Here is a 22,860-nt window from a genome sequence, read left to right as displayed (position 1 = left end):
ACACACTATAACATTATTTAAAAAATGAGGTAATGCAATGATGACTAAATATTTTGGACTAGTTTTGTTTTTTGATTTATGTAATTGTAATGTAATTTTCATTATTTTTTATCTTTTCATGTTTTTTCTCTATATTATGGCAGAATGGGCTTCCATAAATGTCTCTCTGATGATACCTTATTTATCCACTTTGATACTTGAGATAAGAAAAGTTTGACTTTCAACTGATTAGAGAAAGATACAATGTTACAAGATTAATGAATTCATTTGTTTCATATGAGATTCCTCCTTTTGTTGAAAGGCCAGCAGTTTCAATAGACAGACACGTGCTCACTCTAAATGACACAATTGTTCTATGACAAATCAAATATGTACAAAACCTCTGTGGACACACTGATACTAAACTGAATATGTCTTGTAATATGTTCATCATAGACAGGCTCTAAATTCAATGAAAACCTTGATGCTGGAGTAGAAATCTGACAAAAAAAAAAAAAAAAAAAAGAAAAGCTTAAAAAGAGCTTAACCTTGATGCAACTGTCTGTAAAGTTAATAATTGTCTTTTTTACTGTAATTACAAAAGAGAGAGAGAATAGAGAGAAAGAACTCATAAAGGAACATCTGACAGCTCCAACACAATCGCTGACACTGTGATATGCAGCTGAAAACTTCACCTTGCTGGAGTGACGTCACAGTTCTGGTCATTATTATGTTTTATTAAAATAAGCTCCAGCAGTCAGATACATTTTTCTTTACAGCTAATCTTCATTTCAATACATAAAGAAAAATACAATAAAAATGAACCTGCTAAAATGAAAACATGCTCCAAAGAGACAGTGACAGAGGTTTGCCTCATTAGTCCAGATATTCAATTGTCCTGTGGCGCCCCCTTTAGGCTGGACCTTTGTTTCTTCTGGTCCATCTGGCCCATGGAACGGTACAGTTTTTTACGTGCCTCCTTCTGTCTCTTCAGCTTGGCCTCCTCCTGTTTCTCCTTCTGCTGAAGGAACTCCTTGTGTTTGGCGTGCTTCACCATGTGGGATTTCTTCCTCTTGTGGTTGTGAACTGTGCTCAGAGCTTGGAGCAGGGCCGCCACCTAAAGCAACAGGACAAGAAAAACCACTTGAAGTCATAACGTCATGTATTACTACAGGGAGCAGTACAAGGTCATCTTGTAGTTAAAGGAATCCACAACAAAATTGCTCTTTTTTCATAGTTTTGGCTATCCATTCTATCTGTTGTGTAAAAGGTCAGATCAGTGTTCCATTTTAGCTGAACCCACAACCAAGGCTAATGCTAATTCCTAAGCTCCTGTACTGAGACTGTAGAGACATTTTTTTGCACACCTTTCTCTCATGGGGTTCTCTGATCACACTGGGACGCTGCAGGTCTCTGGGCGTCTTTCCTTTGGGTTGCTGCTGTTTGGGTTTGCTCTTGAAGGGCAGGGCCTTCTGCAGCTCCTTGGGAATGTGGAGGGGGTTGAAGTGCCTTTGGGCTCGAGCTACCGGCTGAAGGGAAGAGGACAAATATTCACATGTTGAGGCAGGATTTAGGCTTCGTGAAGGATAAGTCTTTGTTTTAGCTGCAAGTCAATTCAGTAACAGGTTTTACTGACGAGCCAGCCAGCACAAGCTCAGCAAATCTCTTGTCCAAAAACCCAAATATATTCAGTTTACTGTCATATAAAACAACAAATCCTCACATTGGAGATGTTGGATTTGATGTACACTACGTATGTTACATTACTCTTAATTCCTCATTCATTCATCACATGAGGTGTTTAGACTGAGTCTACCTTGTACAGAGAGTCAGTGTTGGGCTTGTTGCGGATGCCCAGGTCATGTTTGAGCTGACCCAGGGTCCTCATGCCTGCCCAGCTGTCCTTCTGACCAACAGGCAGCAGCAGAGAGGTGACAGGGTTGTAGAGCTGAGGAACAGACACTGGATACCAGGAGCGCAGGAACACAATGTCTGCGCAACAGTCACACATAAACACACACACACACACACACACCAAAACACATCAATACATAGCAAAACATTATATCATTGTCTAATTAATTGTTACACCTCTGCATAGTGGCCATAAAACAGACAGTCATGGTGAAGATGAGAAGCAGCAGGAATTAAATTCTACAGATAGAGTGTTCTGTTGTCTTGAATCTGGCAACATGAATTCATTCTAAGCTGTAAACATGGGAATGTTTCCCTCCATTTTGAATTTTTTGCTAGACATACTTTTGACTCCCTCTCCTATATCCTTCATTCAATGTGAATGTACATGTTAATCAGCAGCAGCAGTAGATGACGAAATCACATACATAGATGTTCTTGTTAGTATTATTAGATAAAATAGATCAAATTAGATTAAGAATCTGCAGGAACCCATGATGTCAAACAGGCACTCACCACTCATGAGCAGGCGGTCCTCAAATGTGGCTCTGTAAGCTCCTGGTGGTGCAGACAAGACCTTTTTGATCTGACCTCTGACCCCTGACACTGTTCGCACAGAGGCACCTTCAAATTTAGCCACCTCCAGCACTGTGTTGAACATGCCCTGTGAGCAGAGGGAGAGGCCAATGAAGGTACTTGTTAGTAGTATTATTAATTCTGCCTCTTCATACGGTGATGTTTCACTGCCTTTTCAAATTCAATACAAGCAACCAAAATCCTGTGCCTCCCACAGCAACACATAAAGGCAAAAAGTGTTTTGGTTATTTTTCAAGACTGCTTTATTTATCATAAATGCTTTTATTGTGATATGTCTGTCTTTATGTTACAGTTCCTTAAACATTAGAAAATCTTTTCTGATGGGAGACAAAAAAAAAAACTTGACCTTGTGCTGCAGACCAGTCAGAGTCACTCCAGGTCATTAAAGGAAGCAATAAAAACTTCAGCTAAAGAATGTTTTTGGAGCAAATGATCTCTCTATATTCTGGGTTATCACATCCAATCCAAACATCTTTGAATAGTCAAAACTCACTGATTTCTACCTATAGGCTGCATTTTCCCTACCTTAACGAAGCATGTGTTCTTAAAGATCTTGTAGGGGTAACCGATGAGTTTGAGCTTCTTCACTACGGTCACTGATTTATCCAGATCCAGGATCACGCCTGTGGCTGCAATACGGAAATTAGCCTGTAGAGAGAAAACAGGAACGCATGAAAATTTTAATTTTGCTATTAACCGCTTTACAAACTAACTATCAGCTAATAGTGAAGCTGACAAGGTTCTCACTTCTATTACAACCAGGAGTTAAATAAAGTTATTCTCAGTTTCTTGATCTATAACGTTTTAACTGAACCGATTTTAACTGCAGAATAATACTCACTTTAGTTCCTGCTACTGACTGTACAGCCAGGAACCCAGTGCCCTGTGGAGTGATGGGACCTTCAATAGACAAAAGGAGATGGAATAATGTTATTAACATACAGGTGATCACTTTAGACAGGACTCTGAAACTTGTCTTCAAAGATTTCTTAACAGTGCTGGAACAAAAGACTAATTATAGAGTAAGAAATTACACCATTTGTTTTACGGAGCCAAATATAATGAATCACAGGTCTTAAGTTACTTGTTTAAAAACAGTGACTGTACATGAATATCTCTAGCACTGCATAGTCGCAGTTCATCTGATTTTCCAGGGATGGTAAACACAAATTAAATCATGTGAAAATCAAGAGCCACCCGAAAGTGACATTATTTGCATCTTTTAATTTTCTGTAATTTCTTCACTGCTGTAACCAATGTTTTCACTGCCTGAACTATTACTGAAGATCAGTAATTTTTTATTTTTTAATAAAAATATGAAATTTTTTATTTTTTATTTCATATTTTTATTAAAAAATAAAACATTACTGAAGATCAAAGCTGTCTTATCTCTCAGTGTTTCTCTTTGCTGTAGCCTCTCTCACCCTGTGTCTGATTCAACAGTGATGCAGACTCTACTGTTTATCGCAGATGTTGCATTTCATGCAGAGCTTCCTCTGCTGCAGTGGTCTGTGGTGATAAATCAGGCCTCCAGTCCCTCCTCCCATTCTTTGCACCTCTGAACAGGGATGTCTTTAAATACACACTGCATGAGCTCAAACAAGACAATTTCAGCAGTGACATTTTTTTTCCATTTTACCTCTGCAAAACCTCTGTGCAGTTTTTTTTTTTTTTAAGTATCTCCATGGCTTCATTACATAGTTTATTTATATCCAAATAGACTATCTGCCACAATTTCATCTTCCACCATTCGACCATGTGCTACTCTACAGATCAACCCTTACCCTGAGATTATGATTTGGCACTATACAAACATAATTGAATTCAATCACCTGGCCCTTATTTACAATTTTTCGATGAATTCCGAGAATTGATCTCAGACCTTGTTGCCAATTTTGATGAGACTGAAGTGTTTTTAATCTTCACCTAAATGAGGCCCGTCATCCTCTCAAAAACCTTTCTTCCACTTACTGATACTTCAGATTCCACATTCCACCTCTGTGCTTCTCTTACTAGATCTCAGTGTGGTTTTTGATATCATAGATCATTGCATACTCAGACCGGTTGGAAAACCAATTTGACGTCTCTGGCCTGGCTCTCACATGGTTAAAATCCCACTCATCTGACAGAAAATGGTGTGTTTCCTATAATAATACTCCATCTATATTTATTGATGTGAAATATGGAGTACCCCAAGGCTCTGTTTTTGGCCCTCTGCTACTGTCAAAAATAATGTCTTACTCTCATTATCATTATGTACATGTAAAAACAGCCATTTACACATGAGCAGTCAACAGTGCTTTAACTGTCTCACCCCAGATGGAGGCTCCACAATGCATGTGCTCTGGTGTGTATTTGAGCAGGCGGTGGCGTCCGTTGTGATCCTCGATGTGGTAGAGGGGGATGGTCTGAAAGCGCCTCCAGCCTAAGGACAGGATGAGGGGGTCCCGTGTCTTCAGGATGCGCTCATACCAGCGGTGTTTCTTTAGTCGCATCTGACAAATTCATAAATAGATATTACTACTTTGAAACATTACACCTGACAAGTTTTGTTCACTTGGAGTTAAAATTAGCAGAAACATCTGCCAGATTACAGTGAGGTATTATTATAGGATTACTGCAGGTCACACTGCCTTATTACAAAAAATGTACCTGTTGGGTAGAAATAGTTGGGCAATGGATTATCCTAAAACAACATTCACATGTACATTGAAAGCATTATTTATTGCTGCAAGTGTTGCTCTTGTGCATACTGAATCACCTCCTGAAGCTATTTCAATGGAGAGAACAAGGGACAAAATTCACAGTTGGTGTTTGGTGTTCTGGTGTTAAGCTAAAGCTTCACAAGGCCTCAGCCATCTGGAGACAAATCAAGTGGATATCGTCCACAGTTCTGTATGAAATTCCCTCTTTGTGGTACTCTGCTGTGGCTCCAAAGGGAAACACAGACTTTCCCACTAAAACTCTAACTTTGGAAGATCCTCACTTGATTTGTCTTAACAGAGACAACTGAAGCCTCATACTAACTTCTGCTGAATTTGTTGAATGTGTTTAAATACAAAGCAAGGGCTGTGGATGTTGTCCTCTGTCACTTACACTGAAAACTTAAGGGCCAATATGGAGAGGGGGAACAATTACAGTAACTAGTAAAACTTTCAATGTACATATGGGCATGTCAGTATTAATCAAAATTATACTTCACTAATGTGAACTGAATATTTAAACCCAAGTCATTTATACATGTTAACTAAAAATACAAAGATTTATATGTACCTTATTATCCATCTAGATTATTTCCACATCCAGCTGTTACAGAGCAACATGTCATCATGTAGAGTTATTATCTGTCTCTTTAGCCGCTAAATGCTCCACCACATTCACTAGCTATTCTCTAGCTGTGTCTGTCTGCTGTTTGCTACTGAGCAGGTAGTGGACACTGGCTTTCTACAGCCGTTTCTCTGAAAACAGCTGCTGCTGCAGCTGAAAACGACACTGAGAGCGGTGAGAGTGAACCAGAACAGTAAAGTTGTGGTCCAGAAAGTCAAAACAATGAGCTGCAAGATGTTAAAATGCTCTGCATTACTATTAGTCAAGTGGAAACCACTGTACATACCTGCAGGTATCCTATGTTGCCTTCACTGGAGCCAAGACCTCCGAGGATGATGGGATAATGAGGATCAAAGCTGGTGACAAATTCACAGGGGATAGCGGAGATTTCTAATCTGACATACATTCCTGGCCGGAAGCCTTCATACTGCACTCTGGTCTCATCGTCCACATCCTCAAACTCTGCCCTGTTCAGCTGAGGACATAAAGACAGAACATACAAAGACATACAGTTATCAATCAAATAAATATTAAAGACCACAATGTAGGGTGTATCATATCGTAGAACAGTTTACCTCAGCCTGCTTCTGCATTTCCTCCTTCAGGTCATCAAAGTAAGTTGCGTCTCCATTGTCATATTCTGAATCGAATCGCTCCTTCAGTCTGCGCTTCTTCTCCAGGCGCTTGTTCTTCTGCACCTCGTCATCATCCACCTTCACCAGACTCTCCTCAGCTTCATCATCCTCCTCCTCACTATTCTGCCGGTGACGAGGTCCACAAGACAAAATATCATCTCACTGACTACCTAAAAGCATTAATGAGTTAACAGTACTTGTGATGTGTTTGTATTTGCATTTTAAAACACAACTCTTCAAATCGGGTGAACTCTAAAAAATAATTTCTACTATAACGATTCAATTCATAAGTGTGCTGATGAGCTGATTCAGAGTAAACTACCTGACTGAAGTGCTGACTGAGTTTAAGTTTGAGGTTGTTTATACCCACAATCCAATATGGATGTAAACACACTCTAACCACATTAAAGTTTAAAATTCTCTTAGTCACAATTTCATTTAAAAATCACTGGCAGTGCCATGTAAACTGCAGTAGTAAGCAGTACTGAAAAAACTAATTCTACATATATAAGAAAGTTCACACAGCAGAACAGTAAATAAAAAACAAAGTGAAATAAATCAGTCAGAGTGGATTTCAACTGTTCAAAGTAAACAGGACATACCTCAGCCTGCTCCTGCTGCCCACTCTGGCCCTTGTGAACTTCTCCTGTTTCCAAATCCTCAAAGTCGCCATACAGCTCCTCTAGATAAAGCAAAACAAAATACTGCAAGTTAAGTATTTTTTTCCTGACTCCGCATGTTTGTGTGCTTCACAGACAAAAATTGGGATTCCCATGAAAGGACTTTATGAGGTTCACCAGTTTCATTCTAAACTGAATGTCCATATCCAAAATCATTCAAATGTAGTAGATCCTCAAATCTATCAGTAAGGACCAAGCCTACATGGAACATGCTCCACCAGGAGAGCCACCATGGCGCTCCTGTTTGTAACTTTTTCAGACATAAGTCTACAGTTTAGATGAATGTGTTGGGCAGAGTGGGATGTTTCTCCTCCTCATGTCCTTTTTCTTACCATCCTCCTTCAGTAGTGTGGCTGCATCTTGGTCTTCCTCCCACTTCCCTGTCACAAAGCAGTCTCTGATGGAATTTAACATCTGGGAAAAACATTGCAACTTTTAACTATTTAAATTCAATTTCAACATCTTTTTTGTATTCTTTTTTTTTTTTATATCAACAATAAATGAATTATAACTCAAGTAACAAACATTCCCCATTACAACAGTTTGGAGCAGTGTTAGAAAGGACACTACCTCCTCCAGGTCCCAGTTGTGGGAGGAGTCGGGGTTGAAGCGGGAGCAGTCCACAGCATTTGCCTTGAACCTTTTGCTTGTCTGAGGGCGACTCACTCGAAACAGCCCCCCCAGCTCCTCCTCCTCATCCTCAGAATCATCCGCCTCTACAACTGAAAAACGAGATCAAAACTAAACCTTAAACTCAGTGGGCAGTTTATTAGGCACACCTACCTAAAATAATAACCGACTGTGATCATTTCGGAGGCTGTGCTTTGTGATGTTGAACTGTACTGCATTATACAGAGAGGTGTTTCTGTTACTTAACCTACCCTCAATGATATAAATGGGGTGGACAAAATGGTAGAAACACCTGCCTATATACAATGTAATATCACCACAAACTATATCCTCCAAAAACCACCATGAAGATGAATCAACATCTCTGAAAACGGTTGAGACTTTATTCAGCACTTGACGCTGAACTCAGAGGAGTAAACATCTCTCTGCTATGGTTGTGCGCTTCTTTGCCTCCTGCTCCATTATTTTCTCAAACAGCTCATTGTGCATTGTTTTTTTTTTTAACATAATTCACACTGAGATCACAAGCAAGATAACAACCCTTATTTGAGATAAATGTTTATGTGTATATATATATGTAACTACATCTCTGTACCTTTACACAGGATTCACAGTATTATTTCAAAGTGACGTTAATTACCTGAACCATAAACCAGTTTTCTCAGATTGGGTGTAGCTTCTTGTTGCCGTAGAAATGCCTCCGATGCTTTCTTTTGCAGACCCTCCTTCCACCTCAGAGCGCCTGAGGATGGAAACAGGAGAATGAACCATCAGCATCACATGGGCCTTGATCAGAAAACTTCTAGTGCAAATACATTCTCAGCTGATTGTAGTCACTCATCTGTAGCTAAGGTGTTTAAAAAAACAACAGCATGGCTGCCCTAAGAACAACAAAGAAGTTACACAATCTGACTCCAAGTGATCAATTCAACCCTTACATCACTTATCCTGGATCAAACTGCATTGTTCCACATAAAACTGCTCAAAAAGTGTGAAACATTTTCTCAGCTTCCACAAACTTTTAGTTGCAGTTGTAACGAAATCTTAATAAGTCATACAATCTTGCATTTACGTCTTTTTTTTTCAGTTAATTACTGTGGACTAGAGTCATTGGGCCTCATTCACCAGTATGTTCTTAAGTATTTTCTTAAATTCTTTCTTAAGTTGTTCTTAAGAAAACTCTAAGTCAGATTCATGAACGTGTTCTTAAACCACAGAATTGTGCGCACTTGTGTTCTTAGATTGATGAATGCCAATCTCCTCGTAAATTGAAAGCGTGCGCCAGTTGGCCTTAATTAGCAGAGGTAAACGCCCGAAAATGCCCTTTAAAGGGCGTGAGACTGAAGGGTCGTGTGCAGACACAGACAGAAGTCACAAAGAGACACAGTAAAGTTGAGGAAATGCCAAAACGAAAATCTAAAGACAGAAAAAAAAAAAATGTGTGTAATAGAACTCTTGAGTGTGCGTAGATTCTGTTCTTACCCAAGAGCAAATCCCAAATAAGAAAACATTGGTGAATGTCAGAATCTTCGGTTTGAAGAAGATATTTCTTCTTAAGAAAGGTTGGTGAATGAGGCACAATGTGTGTAAATGAATTTCACCAACTGTGGTCACAATTCCTTTTCTTTAATATCACCTGAGACTGTCACAGAGGTGCAGTGCACGGGTAAGTTCACACTACGAACACAAGAAAACTTGGTCTTTTCCAATTGATGAGCAGTGTGAGTCAAGTCTGGACTTTAGGAACCTCCACTTTTAAGTCCTAGAATTGTTTGACTTAAGAGTCAAAGTTTAAACCCTTCTTCAGACCAGATGAACAGATACTGGACAGGTATCAGCAGAGACAGAGAGGTATCAGTGTCTTTATCCACACAACTGAACTGAACTGAATTTGAAATAAAAACATGACTAATGATGCAACCTTGTACTCACCCTGCTCTTCCTCCCCCTCACTCTCGCTTTGTTCCTTCATTGCAGCTTCAGCTGCACCATCCTCCTCTTCCATGGATTCATCATCAGACTCTTCATCATCATCATCATCTTCCTCCTCTTCATCATCACTCTCTTCCTCATCCTCCTCAGAACAGTGTCCAGAGTCTCCTGCTCTCCCGCCCTCCCCCTTTTCTTCTCCCTCCTCCTCACTGATCTCCAGGTCATCTTCACTGTCAGCAAACGCCGGCACCTCAGCGGTCGTTTGCTGCTCTTCTTTCTTTTCCTCTAGTTTCTGTTTCTTTGCTGGGGGGGTGCTGCCTGGTATGTTCTTATCTGTCCCTTCACATTTGGCTCTTGCCTCTTTGAGAAATGTGGAAAGGGTATCCTCATCCTCATCCTCATCCTCGTCCTCGTCCTCCTCCTCCTCCTCCTGGTCACTGTTGTCACTACCGCCATCCTCATCATCAGTGGAACCACTGTCATCATCTTCCCTGTCCTCCTCCTCTTCCTCAGTGAAGACCACCGCCCTTCTCTCTCTCTGCGTGGTGGGATCCCAGACCAGCTTCTGGTGAAGACCCCCCTCCTCTCTAACACACAAACAAAACTCAAACATTTAGAAACTAGCATGTTTCTTCATTTGTGTGCTATTCTTCAGCCAGTTGTGTTTATCTAATGTTCTGTGTCTTTAGTGTCTGGTGTTTTTATAGTTTCTGTGTTTTGGTGCTTTACAGTTTTGTGTGTTTCACTGAATTGTGTAAATTGTTGCACTTGTGTTTTCATCCATTTCTTTTCTGTTCCCCTGACTGCAAATCAAATTTCCCACTTGGGATAATAAAATGTCTGAACACACATGACCATATAAAGTGACAAATGACAAAAGAGTTTTTTTTCATCTTGCCATCAGATACGAAAACTATATATTAAACCATACGATGCTGTACATTTAAAGACGATAAAAGCACACATGTGGACAGGTTAAGGTCAAGAGATGATGGATCTTTTACAGTTCTATGTTTGTGATTACTTTATTTATCTCTTGATGTCAATGCTACACAAACTGAGCAGAATAAAGGGCCAGATATTGCTGTGCAAAAGAAGAGAGCGCTGGACCGGAGCTGTGTGTCGTCTCACCTGCTCTGCTCATCCATGTCTGTGGGCTCCAGGGTGGCTGAGCCGCTGAACAGAGACACTTTACTGGCAGCCATCTTTGCATCCAGGGTGGCATGTGTGTCGATGAGAGACTGGACCAGTTCTGTGGTGGGCCGCACCTCCTCCTGTACCAGATGATGAAGAAGAATACATCGCCCACCAGGTACAACAACACTTCTGATTTTAATGGTCAAACTTTAAACTAGTGAACACTGCCTCAAACAACAGGTTTCTATAAAAAGCACTGACAAAAGGTTTTAAAAATGTTTTTTTTTTTTTTTTTTTTTAAATCTATCAGATGTAGAACACACACTGTTATGCCAAGCACACACGCACACGCATGCACGCACCTGCTGCTGATTGACGTGGTTGGCAGGAAGGTCGATGTATACGGCATCTTTGTCGTACACGACCCCGCCGACGCCGGCCATGGGTGCATAGAGCAGACGCTCCTTCTCGTTCAGCGCTCTCTTCTTCTGAGCGTCCGGCAGAGGACACGGGTCGGGCAGGAAGTTTACGTCTGCCACCTGAAAGTCTCCTACACCTGCAGAGAATAAAATACAACAACATCTCTCACACAATTTCCAAAGAAATACTTGAGGTACAACTCAGGAGCAGTATTGCCTTCAACATAATGATGTGAAGCAGAGAAGGTTTTTTTAATTACATTGTTTGTCAGGGACAAATAAGAGATTATGGGTCTATACCTGACTGAGCTACTTGCTATGGTGAACTCAAGTCCACATATTGATTCCACAAGAACCAAACATCTTTGAATACAAAGAAGGGTAACCAGCAACCAACTGTGATTCTGTACCTGGGACATGGACCTGGCCTTTGTTTTTCAAATATGTCCCTCTGAGGTAGCCATAGAGTGACACAGTCCGATCACATTTGGGGTCTGTTCTCACCCTCTCTGGGTCAGTCAAGTCCTCCATACTGTGTCAAAGGAACATTGTGAATATAACGGTTAAGTGCACCCACAAAAAAACGAATGGATCATCTTAATGGCGAGTGTGTAGCTCTCCGGGTCAACACTCACCGGTCGGCCAACACATAAGGATGGGAGGTCTGCCACACCAGAGGACGAAACTTCATGACAGAGATGAAGCGGCCCAGGTTCTTCACTTCCTGAGTCTGGTACTCACCATACACCATACCAGACAGATAGAACAGCTTGGCTCCCTGACAGGTTCAAACACAACACGCACACACATGTAGAAACTGTCTCCCATCATACTGTCATTGACAGTTAGTTATCGATTCAATGTAAAGGACTGTGTCTATGAACACAGGCTTTCAGTTTAAAGGTTGCGAGTGTGCTGCGTTTACCTGGTAGACCTCCGTCCAGAAGCGATGTTTGAGGTTTTTCTTCGTCTTCCTCAGCGTCTTGTTGTTCTTGAAGGAATCCAGATGAGTCAGCACACCCATGATACGAGGAAAGCCGTGCACCTGACAGATGTTGAGAAACTCGAACGTCTCCATCTCAAAGCCAAAGCTGGCATCAATCAACATCAAGACCTGGAGAGAGAAAACACAGTGACCTTCATTCAAGAGTCTATTCAAGCCAACTCATTCTGTTTACAGTACAAGTCTGACACTAAGTCAAGTAACCGTCTCTTTTTCCGTTTATTGTAAAGTTGATCATATTAGAAAGTACACAAATATGTTTCATTATGTGAGACTGACTCACTGAAGTCAACTCTGTTTCCTGTGAACTGAGAAACTCACCAGGTCAGCTACTTTCGCGAGGTCGATCATAGTGTTTATGTCATTGTTACACTCCATGAAAGTGAGGCGACGCTTCTTCCCTGAGGGATGAAAAGCAGTCACTTCAATCAATCCAACTTTATTTGTATAGCACTTTTCATACAGGTTAGAGCAGATCAAAGTGCTTCACAGACTGATGAGCTTAAAAGAAAAGGACAAATCAAGCAAGAAAGCTGACAATGATTTACAATAAAATAGATTTTAAAAGCTGTAATAACATTAGCAAACCAAAAAAGAAAACATAAGCAAATCAATAATAAAACAGTAGATAACATAGAATAAAATATAATAAAGTACAATTTAGAACACAAATACAGTAAAATAAGAGAATGAAATAAAGTGACTAATAACTAAAAAACAAAATAATAACGAAAAAAGCCAGGCTGAAGAGTTGTGTTTTGAGTTTCGGTTTGAAAATTTAAATTCTTCCAGCTGCTCTCAGGTCCTCGGGGAGACTGTTCCATCGGCTCGGAGCATAAAAGCTGAAAGCTGCCTCGCTGAAGGATTTAGTCCTGCACTTCAGAACAACTAACAGACTTGGGCCAGAGGACCTGAGGAGCCGTACTGGTACATAGGCTGTAAGCAAGTGAGACATGTGTGCTGGTGCAAGACCATGAAGTGCTTTAAAAACAAGTAAAAGAATCTTACAATCAACATGGAAGCTGACAGGTAACTGTACTAAGTGCAGGACTTTTAGATACTATCCATCCATCCATTTTCTACCGCTTATCCTCTAGTAGGGTCGCGGGGGGGCTGGAGCCTATCCCAGCATCTTTTCGGGCGAGAGGCGGGGTACACCCCGGACAGGTCGCCAGTCCATCGCAGGGCAAATACATAGAGACAAACAACCATTCACACTCACAGCCACACCTATGGTCAATTTAAAGTATCCGATTATCCTAGTCCCCATTTTGCATGTCTTTGGACTGTGGGAGGAAGCCGGAGAACCCGGAGAGAACCCACACTGGCACAGGGAGAACACGCAAACTCCACACAGAAAGATCCCACGGCCGAGCCGGGATTCGAACCCTGAACCTTCTTGCTGTGAGGCAACAGCGCTAACCACTGAACCACCGTGCAGTCCTTTCAGATACTAATGAACAGGAAATTCTGGGACATTAAAATAAGTTCACACACCATTGATTAAGCCTATTAGCTCCAGGTGAATCTCTCTGTATTTCAAAATACACCAGAGTTATAAATCTGGTGTCTGTGGCGACTTTCCCTCATCGGTGCACCGGTAGTGATGTGATTTATGTTTTAAAGTAATGATTGGTTTGTCAGAGCTGAAGAGGGGAGCAACCGCCCCCACAAAGACAGAATAGGATGCATACCACTCTCCATACTCATGCATGGAAATACCAAGGAAACATCCAAGAAAAGTTTCTGATACTTCAGATAAAATAGAAAAATCAGCATCCAGAGTACAGATTACAATCTAAAAAAGAAAATGACTGATGATGAAGACAAACATGGTTTGCATTGGAGAGTACTGAAAGAACATTAGGGCAGAGGAGGGCAGACATGTGTTAACAGTGTTTGTGTAATTACTCTCACTGCCAAAAGAGGGAGACAAAAGTTCAGCACTGCAAACAATAACTGTAACATGATGGTTAAAAGCCTGATGGTGGCCAAACAAACCAAAACCAACATCTGACAAAACCACAAATCATTCCCCGTGCTCGTTCCCTGTGTCGGGTGTCAGAGGCAGAAAAGTTCCTGTTGAGATATTTTAGTCTTTATAAGAATATAAATTTAATGTGGGATATCATAGTGTTCATGCCGTTTCTGATGGTAAAACGTCAAGTGTCGCGAGAGTACACATAATGAATTCCTGTTGTGTTGCTCTGTTGTTTGATTGGGTTAGACAGATGATCAGTCGGTGTCACCCACGGTGATTGGCGGGGGGTGCGGAAGCAGAGGTCCGAGGGGGAAGGCAGGAGACGGCCAAGAAAAGAAAGATGAGCCAGCATCGTTAGAACAACGTGTGTAGTTAATGCTTTGTATCTTGAAGAAACTGTAGCCAAACTCAATTGCATGTTTCCTCATAAAAAAGTTTATTGGAACGAGTGTTTGTGCATGTGTGTTTTGGAATTAAGTTGGAGGAGAAGGACTGAGTGCATCTGCTGACAGAGCTTCATCGCTGCTGTTGGAGTGTATTTTTTGTGTTTAATTTCAAGTTTAAAAGGCAAATCTCTGTTGTGTTGACAAACTTTAAGTAAATATAATTTTGCCTATTTCAAGTTGTCTGGGGTCAGTTAAAATACGATAACTTTATAGGCCCAAGTGGGGTTGGAAAGTTTTTTTGGTTATCTTAGAGCACTACTAGTGCACTCAACACAGGTAAACCCTTGGGGTAGCTACCTTAATGCAAAACAAACCAAAACCCCCCCATCAGTTCGTTTACAGCATCTGAGACATACTGTAGAGCGTTGGGGTACTACACCTGTCTACAAAGAAATCATTGGCCATACTCACCAGAGACGATGGTAATAGGTCCACATATGTCCCCCAGCTTCTGCCGGGTGAAGTTTTTGATCAGGCAGCGGATAAGGGTGCTTTTTCCCACCTTGGGGGGCCCAACAACTACAATCACAACTGGAGGGGGTTCCAGGGGAGTCCGGTCCACAAGGGGGATGTGATGTTTTTTGGCCTTTATGTCCTGGGCCCTAAGAAAACATATACACAGGGTCATCAAGGAGGTTATGTTTTCACCTGTGTCTGTTACTTGTGGTTTGCAAAAACCACTGATCTTGTTTGCACTAAACTTGGTGGAGGGATGGGCCATGGACCAGGGAAGAAACTGTTAAATCTGGGGCAGATCCAGGAAGTTTTAAACACTTCCCTCATTACTGTGAGAGAGGGCATTTTTCCTAGGCAGAGGTCTGCGCTCTGCTGAGTGCCATTCTAGATTCATATTGTTCTTTGATTACTCACATTTGAGTTTGTGCAGTGCTTCAATTTTCCTCAGTTACTGATTATTCCTATTCAAATAGTAGTAATAGAATTATGTCAAACGTATGTCACTAACTGACCTTGATGGCCCACCATATGACCAAAGACCTAGTGAGTGTTACATCCTGGATGCCACATGCTCAGTGTGTCAAACAGAAGTGCAGCAGCACAGTGCAGTACTGACCTGTGGAACGTTTTGGCCATGCGGACAGCAGACTGAACTGCAAATGCTTTGGGGTTGCGTCTCCGTTCATCCTCCTCTGTTGAGCCTCCCTGTTTCCTGAGCTTCTTCCTCTCTGCCTTTGGTCCGCTGTGCTTTTGCTGATGTCGCTTCTGTTCCTTCACCTTCCCGTCCATCCTGTCCACTGAAGCACAGACACAGACAAGACATCATGTAACAGCAGGTGACAGCACAAACTGAACTGCCCCCCACCCCCACCCCCCCACCCCCACACCCCCTTCGCCATATTCTCCTCTGTTTGTCTGGTCCAAGTCTGGACAAGACAGACTAAGTGAAAACGTGGCGACTTTTGGAAAGTATTCTGACGCATTCACTGTATTGCGTTGTACATTTAACATGATTGCCCATTCAACTTCTCTAAATGATTCATAATGACAAAGAAAAAATATGATTTTAGAATTTTTTGCAAATTTATATTTAAAAAAAAAAAACAGAAACTGATTTGTATCATTTACAAGTCTTCAGACCTTTAATCCTGTACTTTGTAGAAGTCCTTTTGGCAGCAATAGAAAAATAAAAACACACAGGCCTGCATATTGTTCTACAGTACAACACAACATTCAGCACAATGTAAAGGCTGTTGGCGCCACACGGACATACACTGGCCGCGTGCCGCGTCTCCACGAGAGCTACACAACACACACAAATGATCCGTCTCCATACCTGCACGTAAACCGCCTGTTGTCTGCTCACAGTCTGCTTGCTTTCCTCCACTTTTCACGTGTGTAAAGTAACCTCCGGCCCGGAAGAGTATGGAAGTGTCACCTCGTAGTAAACCGAGTGGAAACAAAATTGTAAAAGGTTCCGCATAAAGGAGGTACAGGTTCCTTTCATGGTGGCGCCCTCTGCAGGTGGATAGGATTAACGTGGCGAGTGATGAGAAAACGTGACGTGATAAATAGTTCATGTTTTTTTGGAAATAAGAATTGTTGAAAAGGGAAAAACAAACAGGATTGAAATAGCAAGACAACATGAAAGGAATATAAAAGTAGTGAATGTTGAGCCATTAAAATAATAAATAAATACAAATTATTTATGATGATATTGTTAGCTAGAAATTCAATATGCTTGTTCTTCAGGATGACTCCTAACTGTACAGATTTAAAGAGAAGAAATCTATATTTATGGACTTGAACGTTGTGTCACTTAAATATGTTTTTTTAATAAGGAAATCCAAGTTATGTTTATTATTAAACTTATTATTAAATAATTAATAATTCCACCAAATGCACAACTGACAATATTTGTTTCTTCATTCAATCGATTTACCTAATGTAACTATATTATTCCACAGTGGAAGTTGTGAGGGATGAAATTATCTTTACAAATCATTTCCCAGGGCTTCCAGGATTTGTCGGTGGGAGTCAGAGTGATAAACATCTCCGGGATGCACTCTGGGACGCATCATCAGTGTTGTGAACCCGAGGTCATCAGGCGTTTTGGGTCTTACAACATACGCCCTCGCCCAGGCGACCCAGCCGGGGCTGATCAGACCCCGACTTGCGTCCCAGCAGCTACCCACGGATCAGCCCTTTTCAACCAAAGCCACCTAGTGGCTTTCTCTGCGGCTTCGCTGGCGGATTTTATAGCCCTCTTCTTTTCTGCTCCTGTGATGCCTAGCCGAGTGAGGACCTTGCAGAATGAGTGTCCTGCGAATCCTCTGCAGCCGACCTCTATGGGCTCATAGCAAGTTTTCCAGCCTCTCCCCCTTGACTACTCCACTAGTTCCTGGTACCTAGCACGTTTCCTTTCGTTGGCTTCATCTGTGCACTCTTCCCAGGGCACTGTTAATTCCAGCATGATCAGGTGTTTCGTAGCCTCAGAGGTGATGATCATGTCCGGACGGAGCAAGGTTGTTGCAATATTCTGTGGGAATATCAGTCGCTTTCCCAAGTCAGCCTGCAACTGCCAATCACGGGCTGTATGGAGAAGGCCTGTTGCTTGTCTTGACCGAGCCTGTGGTTTCTCCCCAGCTTTGACGAAGGTGACTGCGTTTGACACTTTCCAAACAGTGTCATGGCTCTTTTATTTGATTATCCAAATCCCTATGTATGTTTTTTTGATAGACCATACAGTTGTGGATGCTCATAATGTCCAGGTTCAAACACAAAAGATGTGCAATACTACATCCCTGTCTTATACCTCTTCCTACGTTGAATATGGGGCTTTCTAGGAAGGAACCAAGCGGATATCATCTTTGAGGAATCATGATTGAGTTGTGCTAGTAAATTTCAATATAACTTTTTCAAATCTTGCTGCCAAGACTATTTTGAGAATCTTACAGTCCATATTTAGAAGAGGAATAGATCTTAGATTGCTTAAAAATCTTTTGTCTTTTCCAGGTGGGGCAATTATACCTTGTTATACTCTGGTGATTCCCATTTTCAAAGAGGAGGGCAGGAGGGTATCACACTGCTCAGCATCCCCTTTATACCAGGGTGCTGGAAAAGAGGCTCTGCCCAATCATCGAACCTCAAATAATGTATAACCAAAGTGAAAGTTGTGTTTTTATTCTCGGCACAAAGTCAAACATGTTTTCAGCGGGTGTTGAACTCCTGTTTGTGATATTCATGGACAGGAACTCAAGGCACAGGCGTGGGATCCAGTTTGGGGGCTTCCGAATTTCCTCCCTTCTATTTGCCGATGATGTTGTTCTGTTGGCTTCATCAGATTGTGACCTTTAGCGTGATACTGGAACGGTTTGCAGCCAAGTTTGAAGCAGTCTGGATGAGAGTCAGCACCTCCAAGTCTGAGGCCATGGTTGTTTGCCAGAAAACTTTGGATTGCTCCCTCCAGGTTAGAGTATAGAGACTGAGCTAGACAGAATGACTGGTGCAGTGAATCGGACATTGTACCAGACCTTTGTTGTGAAAAAGCTTTCATTAGTAATATTTTGATTTCTTCCCTGAAATGTTTTATAGTGTTATTCCATCTGGATCCAGTGAGCAGTCAGATGCTTTTTTTAATAGAGCAATCTAATTCTTAAACTCTGAAATCCTCCTCACAGATGTCTCTAAAAGTTTCATCAGTTACAGGAATAATATTTTATTTTTTCAGAACATAACATATTCATATAAATGAATATTAAACCTATATGGGTGACAACAAAGTACTCTGGTGGATGAAAGATACGTTCAACCAATATCTTTAGTAAAGAAGGTGTAAAGGGAAATTGGGCTTGCTGGTTGATCTTGGACAAAAAGAATATAAAAAGAAGAGGAGGAAAAAAGATTTATAAGGAACAACAGACAACACAAAGAGAAGAAACCAAGAGGAATCAATAAGAAAAGAAAGGAGATGAAAGGAGCAAAGTGAAAATATTCAAGGAAAATGAAATGAAAAGGAAAGAGACAGAGAAAAGATTTCTGTGGTGAAATGTCTTTCAGCTGGTTGGCAGTCGTTCAGAGGGACTGAGCCAGAGCAAGGGTGACACATCTGACAAACCCTGCTGTTTCTCTCTCTTCTAAGCTCCTCTTTACATTTTGACTTTCAGATTTTTAGCTTCATTTGTCATAGTTGGAAGTTTGGAAAACTGGTGGATATTCTGCGAGAGTAGCAGAGTAGAGAGTGGCACCGGCAGCACTCAGAGGTATAGTTAACATGAAGTCGGGAGCTGCCTAGTGAACACAGCGTGCTACCATTGAAGCATCATTGTGCTACATGGACCCACATTCGTTTTAATTATTTCAAACACACTGACAGCACAGAGCGTGATTTTTCAGTGTTGCCACAGCTGTAGTAAAGATTTTGTACCACTTGGTGGTGCCAGCAGACAGTTTACATTCCTGCGCAGGATTCAGCACCACAGCTGAATAATCACGACAGAGATATAATGCAGATGGGACAAAGGACATACCAACAATATAAAATAGTAATTATAGTGTCCTGGAAAAATACTTTCTGTCCACTGTTTAATGGAAACAAGCGAAAACCTGGCCAAATTCCATGTCTTTCATTTGAAATCTTCCCATCCTAATTACGATCACTGTTGTCATCATTATCCTCATCTTCTCTACTGTCATCACTGTTATCATTAGCATCTTGTTATGAAGAGTCCAATAGACCCTGAGCTGCCCTCCTGGATTTTAAAGCCTTTGAACTTCCCCTGTTTAACATCATCAGCTTGTTATTCTTTGGATAATCCATTTTCACTTTCCTCCTAATAATATATGAACTGTTATCATGATCATCTGGTTTGCTACACCTGCATTTAACCTGAAAACATAATCATGGCACAGAGTCGGTGCCAAAATATGAACAGTGCATTAGGGACTGATCATCAGCATTTATCGTATGGCAGTGATCATTCACTTCAATTATATCATGTTCAAAAGTTTTTAAATGTTTTTGAACTCACGGGTTTTTCTTATTCTAACTTCATCAACTTCAACAAAGATTTATAAATGCACCACACAATACATAATTAATTCATTACAATACAAGCAAGTGACATGACTAGAAAATAAGAGAAAATATAAAACATTACTAATATTACAATATTCAAATAAATGTAGGTGTGTACATAAACACAAACACACACACACACACACACACACAACACAAGTGTATTGGCAGTTGCCAATCTAGACACAAAATACAAAATATGTTACACCTGCTTAGGGTGCTGCACACATAATGCACCACCAGAGAAATCTCCACCAGCAAATTCCCCACCATAAATACCATCATACATGCAGTGCATCTGAGGATATCTAGATCCCTCAGCTGCCTACCCCACCCTGGTACTATGGCGCTATGTTGCTCTTTTAAAATCAATAACATTTAACATCAACCACACATGACATGGACAAATATCTACAAATGAACAAATCTTCTGAACTTTCTCAGGGTTCCAGACCCTCCCCAGGGTCTGAGATAGTTTGCTGTGGGAGCAGCCGCCAGTCCAACACAGTGAGGCATCTCCTCATTCAGCAAGAGAACCTGGTCATCAGGCTCTCCTACACAGAGAAAAAGGGGTTTCGTTTTTGTACCCATAGATACATTTTTCAAGAAAGTACCTTGTAAAGTACTGAAATAGTCAACAAACCATAACTGTTGAGCTTTGTTTAATTTTAAAGGTACAAAATCATTGCTGGCAGCAAAAAGTACATTATTGTACTTTTATCAAGATGAAGGTTCAGGCAGATGATGCTACAAATCACTGATTACAACATCTTGATTTAAATAAAAAAGTTTGTTGTAATAAAACAGGCAAAAATTTCCATCCAATTCTTGGTCTTGGAATAATTTTATCAGCTTCATTAACAACATAGCTGGGTGGTTGGTGGTTTTAATGGTTTTAATAATGTTGTAGGCTCATGAGGCAGGCTTACAAAGCCAGTGTTAAAACACTGAATTCATTGAATCTAATACAGTATGTGATTTATGAATTTGCATTTTGTAAGTGTACTTTTACTGAACTTTGTTGATGTTTTGTGTATGAAACCAAAATGAAATATGATTGATTGTACTCAGAGATTTGAGAATGTCTCCTTAGATCTTGTGCTTCATGTTAATGTTGAAAAGCTGCTTTTTCTCATGTACTGGAACTTGTTTTAAGGACAAATTAGTTCTATCAGAGCAATACATTGAAATGCACTGAAAATGGATTAGTTTACATATTAAATTTTGATTTTGTTAAAAGATGCAAACTGATTGTCAGTTTTTTTAAATATATTTTGGTCAATAACAGTTAATGATAACTGTTGATTGACTGATTTTCTCCCTCCAATCCAATCCAATTTTATTTATGAAGCACTTTTTAAAAACAACACTGTTGCCCAAAGTGCTGTACAATAACAATTAAATACAAAAAAGACATGCAACACGTGTAAAAACAGAACCAATAAAAAGACAACATCTCAGACTGTGTGAAAAACCAAGGAAAAGAGATACGTTTTAAGAAGAGATTTAAACTTGCAATGAAGAGGCCTGCCAAACGTGTAAAGGCAACTCGTTCCAGAGTTTGGGGGAGCCGCAACTGCAACTGCCCGATCCCCTCTGAGTTTCAACCCAGTTTTCGGGACCACTTAGAGCAGCTGATCAGCAGACCTGAGAGACTGTGAAGGTACATAAGTTTAAAGCAGGTCAGAGAGATAGGATGGAGCAAAACCATTCAGGGATTTATAGGCGAACAGAAGAATTTTGAAATTGATTCTGAAGCACACAGGGAGGTAATGGAAGGAGGCTAGAATGGGGGAAATGTGCTCTCGCTTGTGTGCTCCAATTAAAAGGCAAGCAGCAGCATTTTGAACCAACTCCTAACGTGAGAGGGAAGCCTGGCTAACCCCAACATAGAGAGCATTGCAGTAGTCCAGATGAGTTGTAATAAAGGTATGTATCACCTTGTCAAAGTCTTGCTTCGATAGAACTGACTTGACCTTGGATAACTTAAAATCACCGTCCATTTTCACACCCAGATTTTTAACTTTAAATAAGGTGCCAAAGAACCCAGGTTCATAGGGGGAGTATCGTGGGTACCACCCAAACAACGTTACTTCAATTTTCTTGTCATAAAAATTCTAAAAAAGTTAATGCCATCCACGCTATGAGTATGCATCTTTCTGCTTTAAGGGTACAGAAATTTGACTATCATCCACATAACATTGGAATGGAGATGTTATGTTTTCTGAAAATAGGACCAATGGGGAGCAAATATAGCAAAAAAAAGAAGGGGCTCAAGACTCAAACCCTGAGGCACAGGCAAGAGGCATGGAAGAGGACAAAAAATCACCAAGGCTGACACAAAAACTTCTTTCAGCCAGGTAGGAATTAAACCAATCCAGTGCTGCATCATTAATGCCCACCCAGTGCTCTAAACGAGAGATGAGAATATTGTGGTCTTAGTCTAAAAGCACAAGGATGACACAGTCACCAGAATCAGTAGCTAAGAGGATGTCATTGAAAACCTTTAAGAATGCTGATTCAGTACTGTGAAAAGTTTTAAACCCAGACTGGAACACCTCGAGAATATCATGCTGGTCTAAGAATGCCTTTAATTGGGATTAAACGATTTTCTCCAGGATTTTAGAAAGGAATGGGAGCTTGGAAA

At 40.8% G+C, this 22,860-nt stretch overlaps 1 protein-coding gene across 1 annotated transcript; it reads right to left on the bottom strand.

The window, feature by feature from the left end:
- Window positions 1-544: 544 nt before the first annotated feature.
- On the bottom strand, window positions 545-16,562 carry bms1 (BMS1 ribosome biogenesis factor). Its single transcript, XM_056366717.1, has 23 exons — window positions 16,473-16,562; window positions 15,753-15,933; window positions 15,092-15,282; window positions 12,575-12,654; window positions 12,176-12,364; window positions 11,886-12,028; window positions 11,661-11,782; window positions 11,194-11,387; window positions 10,826-10,968; window positions 9,695-10,281; window positions 8,403-8,504; window positions 7,703-7,854; window positions 7,465-7,546; window positions 7,055-7,134; window positions 6,393-6,575; window positions 6,104-6,292; window positions 4,805-4,985; window positions 3,332-3,390; window positions 3,016-3,138; window positions 2,410-2,557; window positions 1,796-1,971; window positions 1,347-1,508; window positions 545-1,096 (listed from the first exon to the last, which is right to left on the bottom strand). Exons 2-23 carry the CDS (start codon window positions 15,923-15,925, stop codon window positions 869-871), a joined length of 3,687 nt encoding a protein of 1,228 aa, XP_056222692.1. The 5' UTR covers window positions 15,926-15,933; window positions 16,473-16,562; the 3' UTR covers window positions 545-868.
- Between the last annotated feature and the right edge of the window lie 6,298 nt (window positions 16,563-22,860).

This window comes from Seriola aureovittata, chromosome 21, assembly GCF_021018895.1.
Source record: "Seriola aureovittata isolate HTS-2021-v1 ecotype China chromosome 21, ASM2101889v1, whole genome shotgun sequence".
Lineage (NCBI taxonomy): Eukaryota > Metazoa > Chordata > Actinopteri > Carangiformes > Carangidae > Seriola > Seriola aureovittata.
The sequence above is the reverse complement of the archived record's forward strand: the minus strand, read 5'-3'. Positions and strand labels throughout refer to the sequence as shown.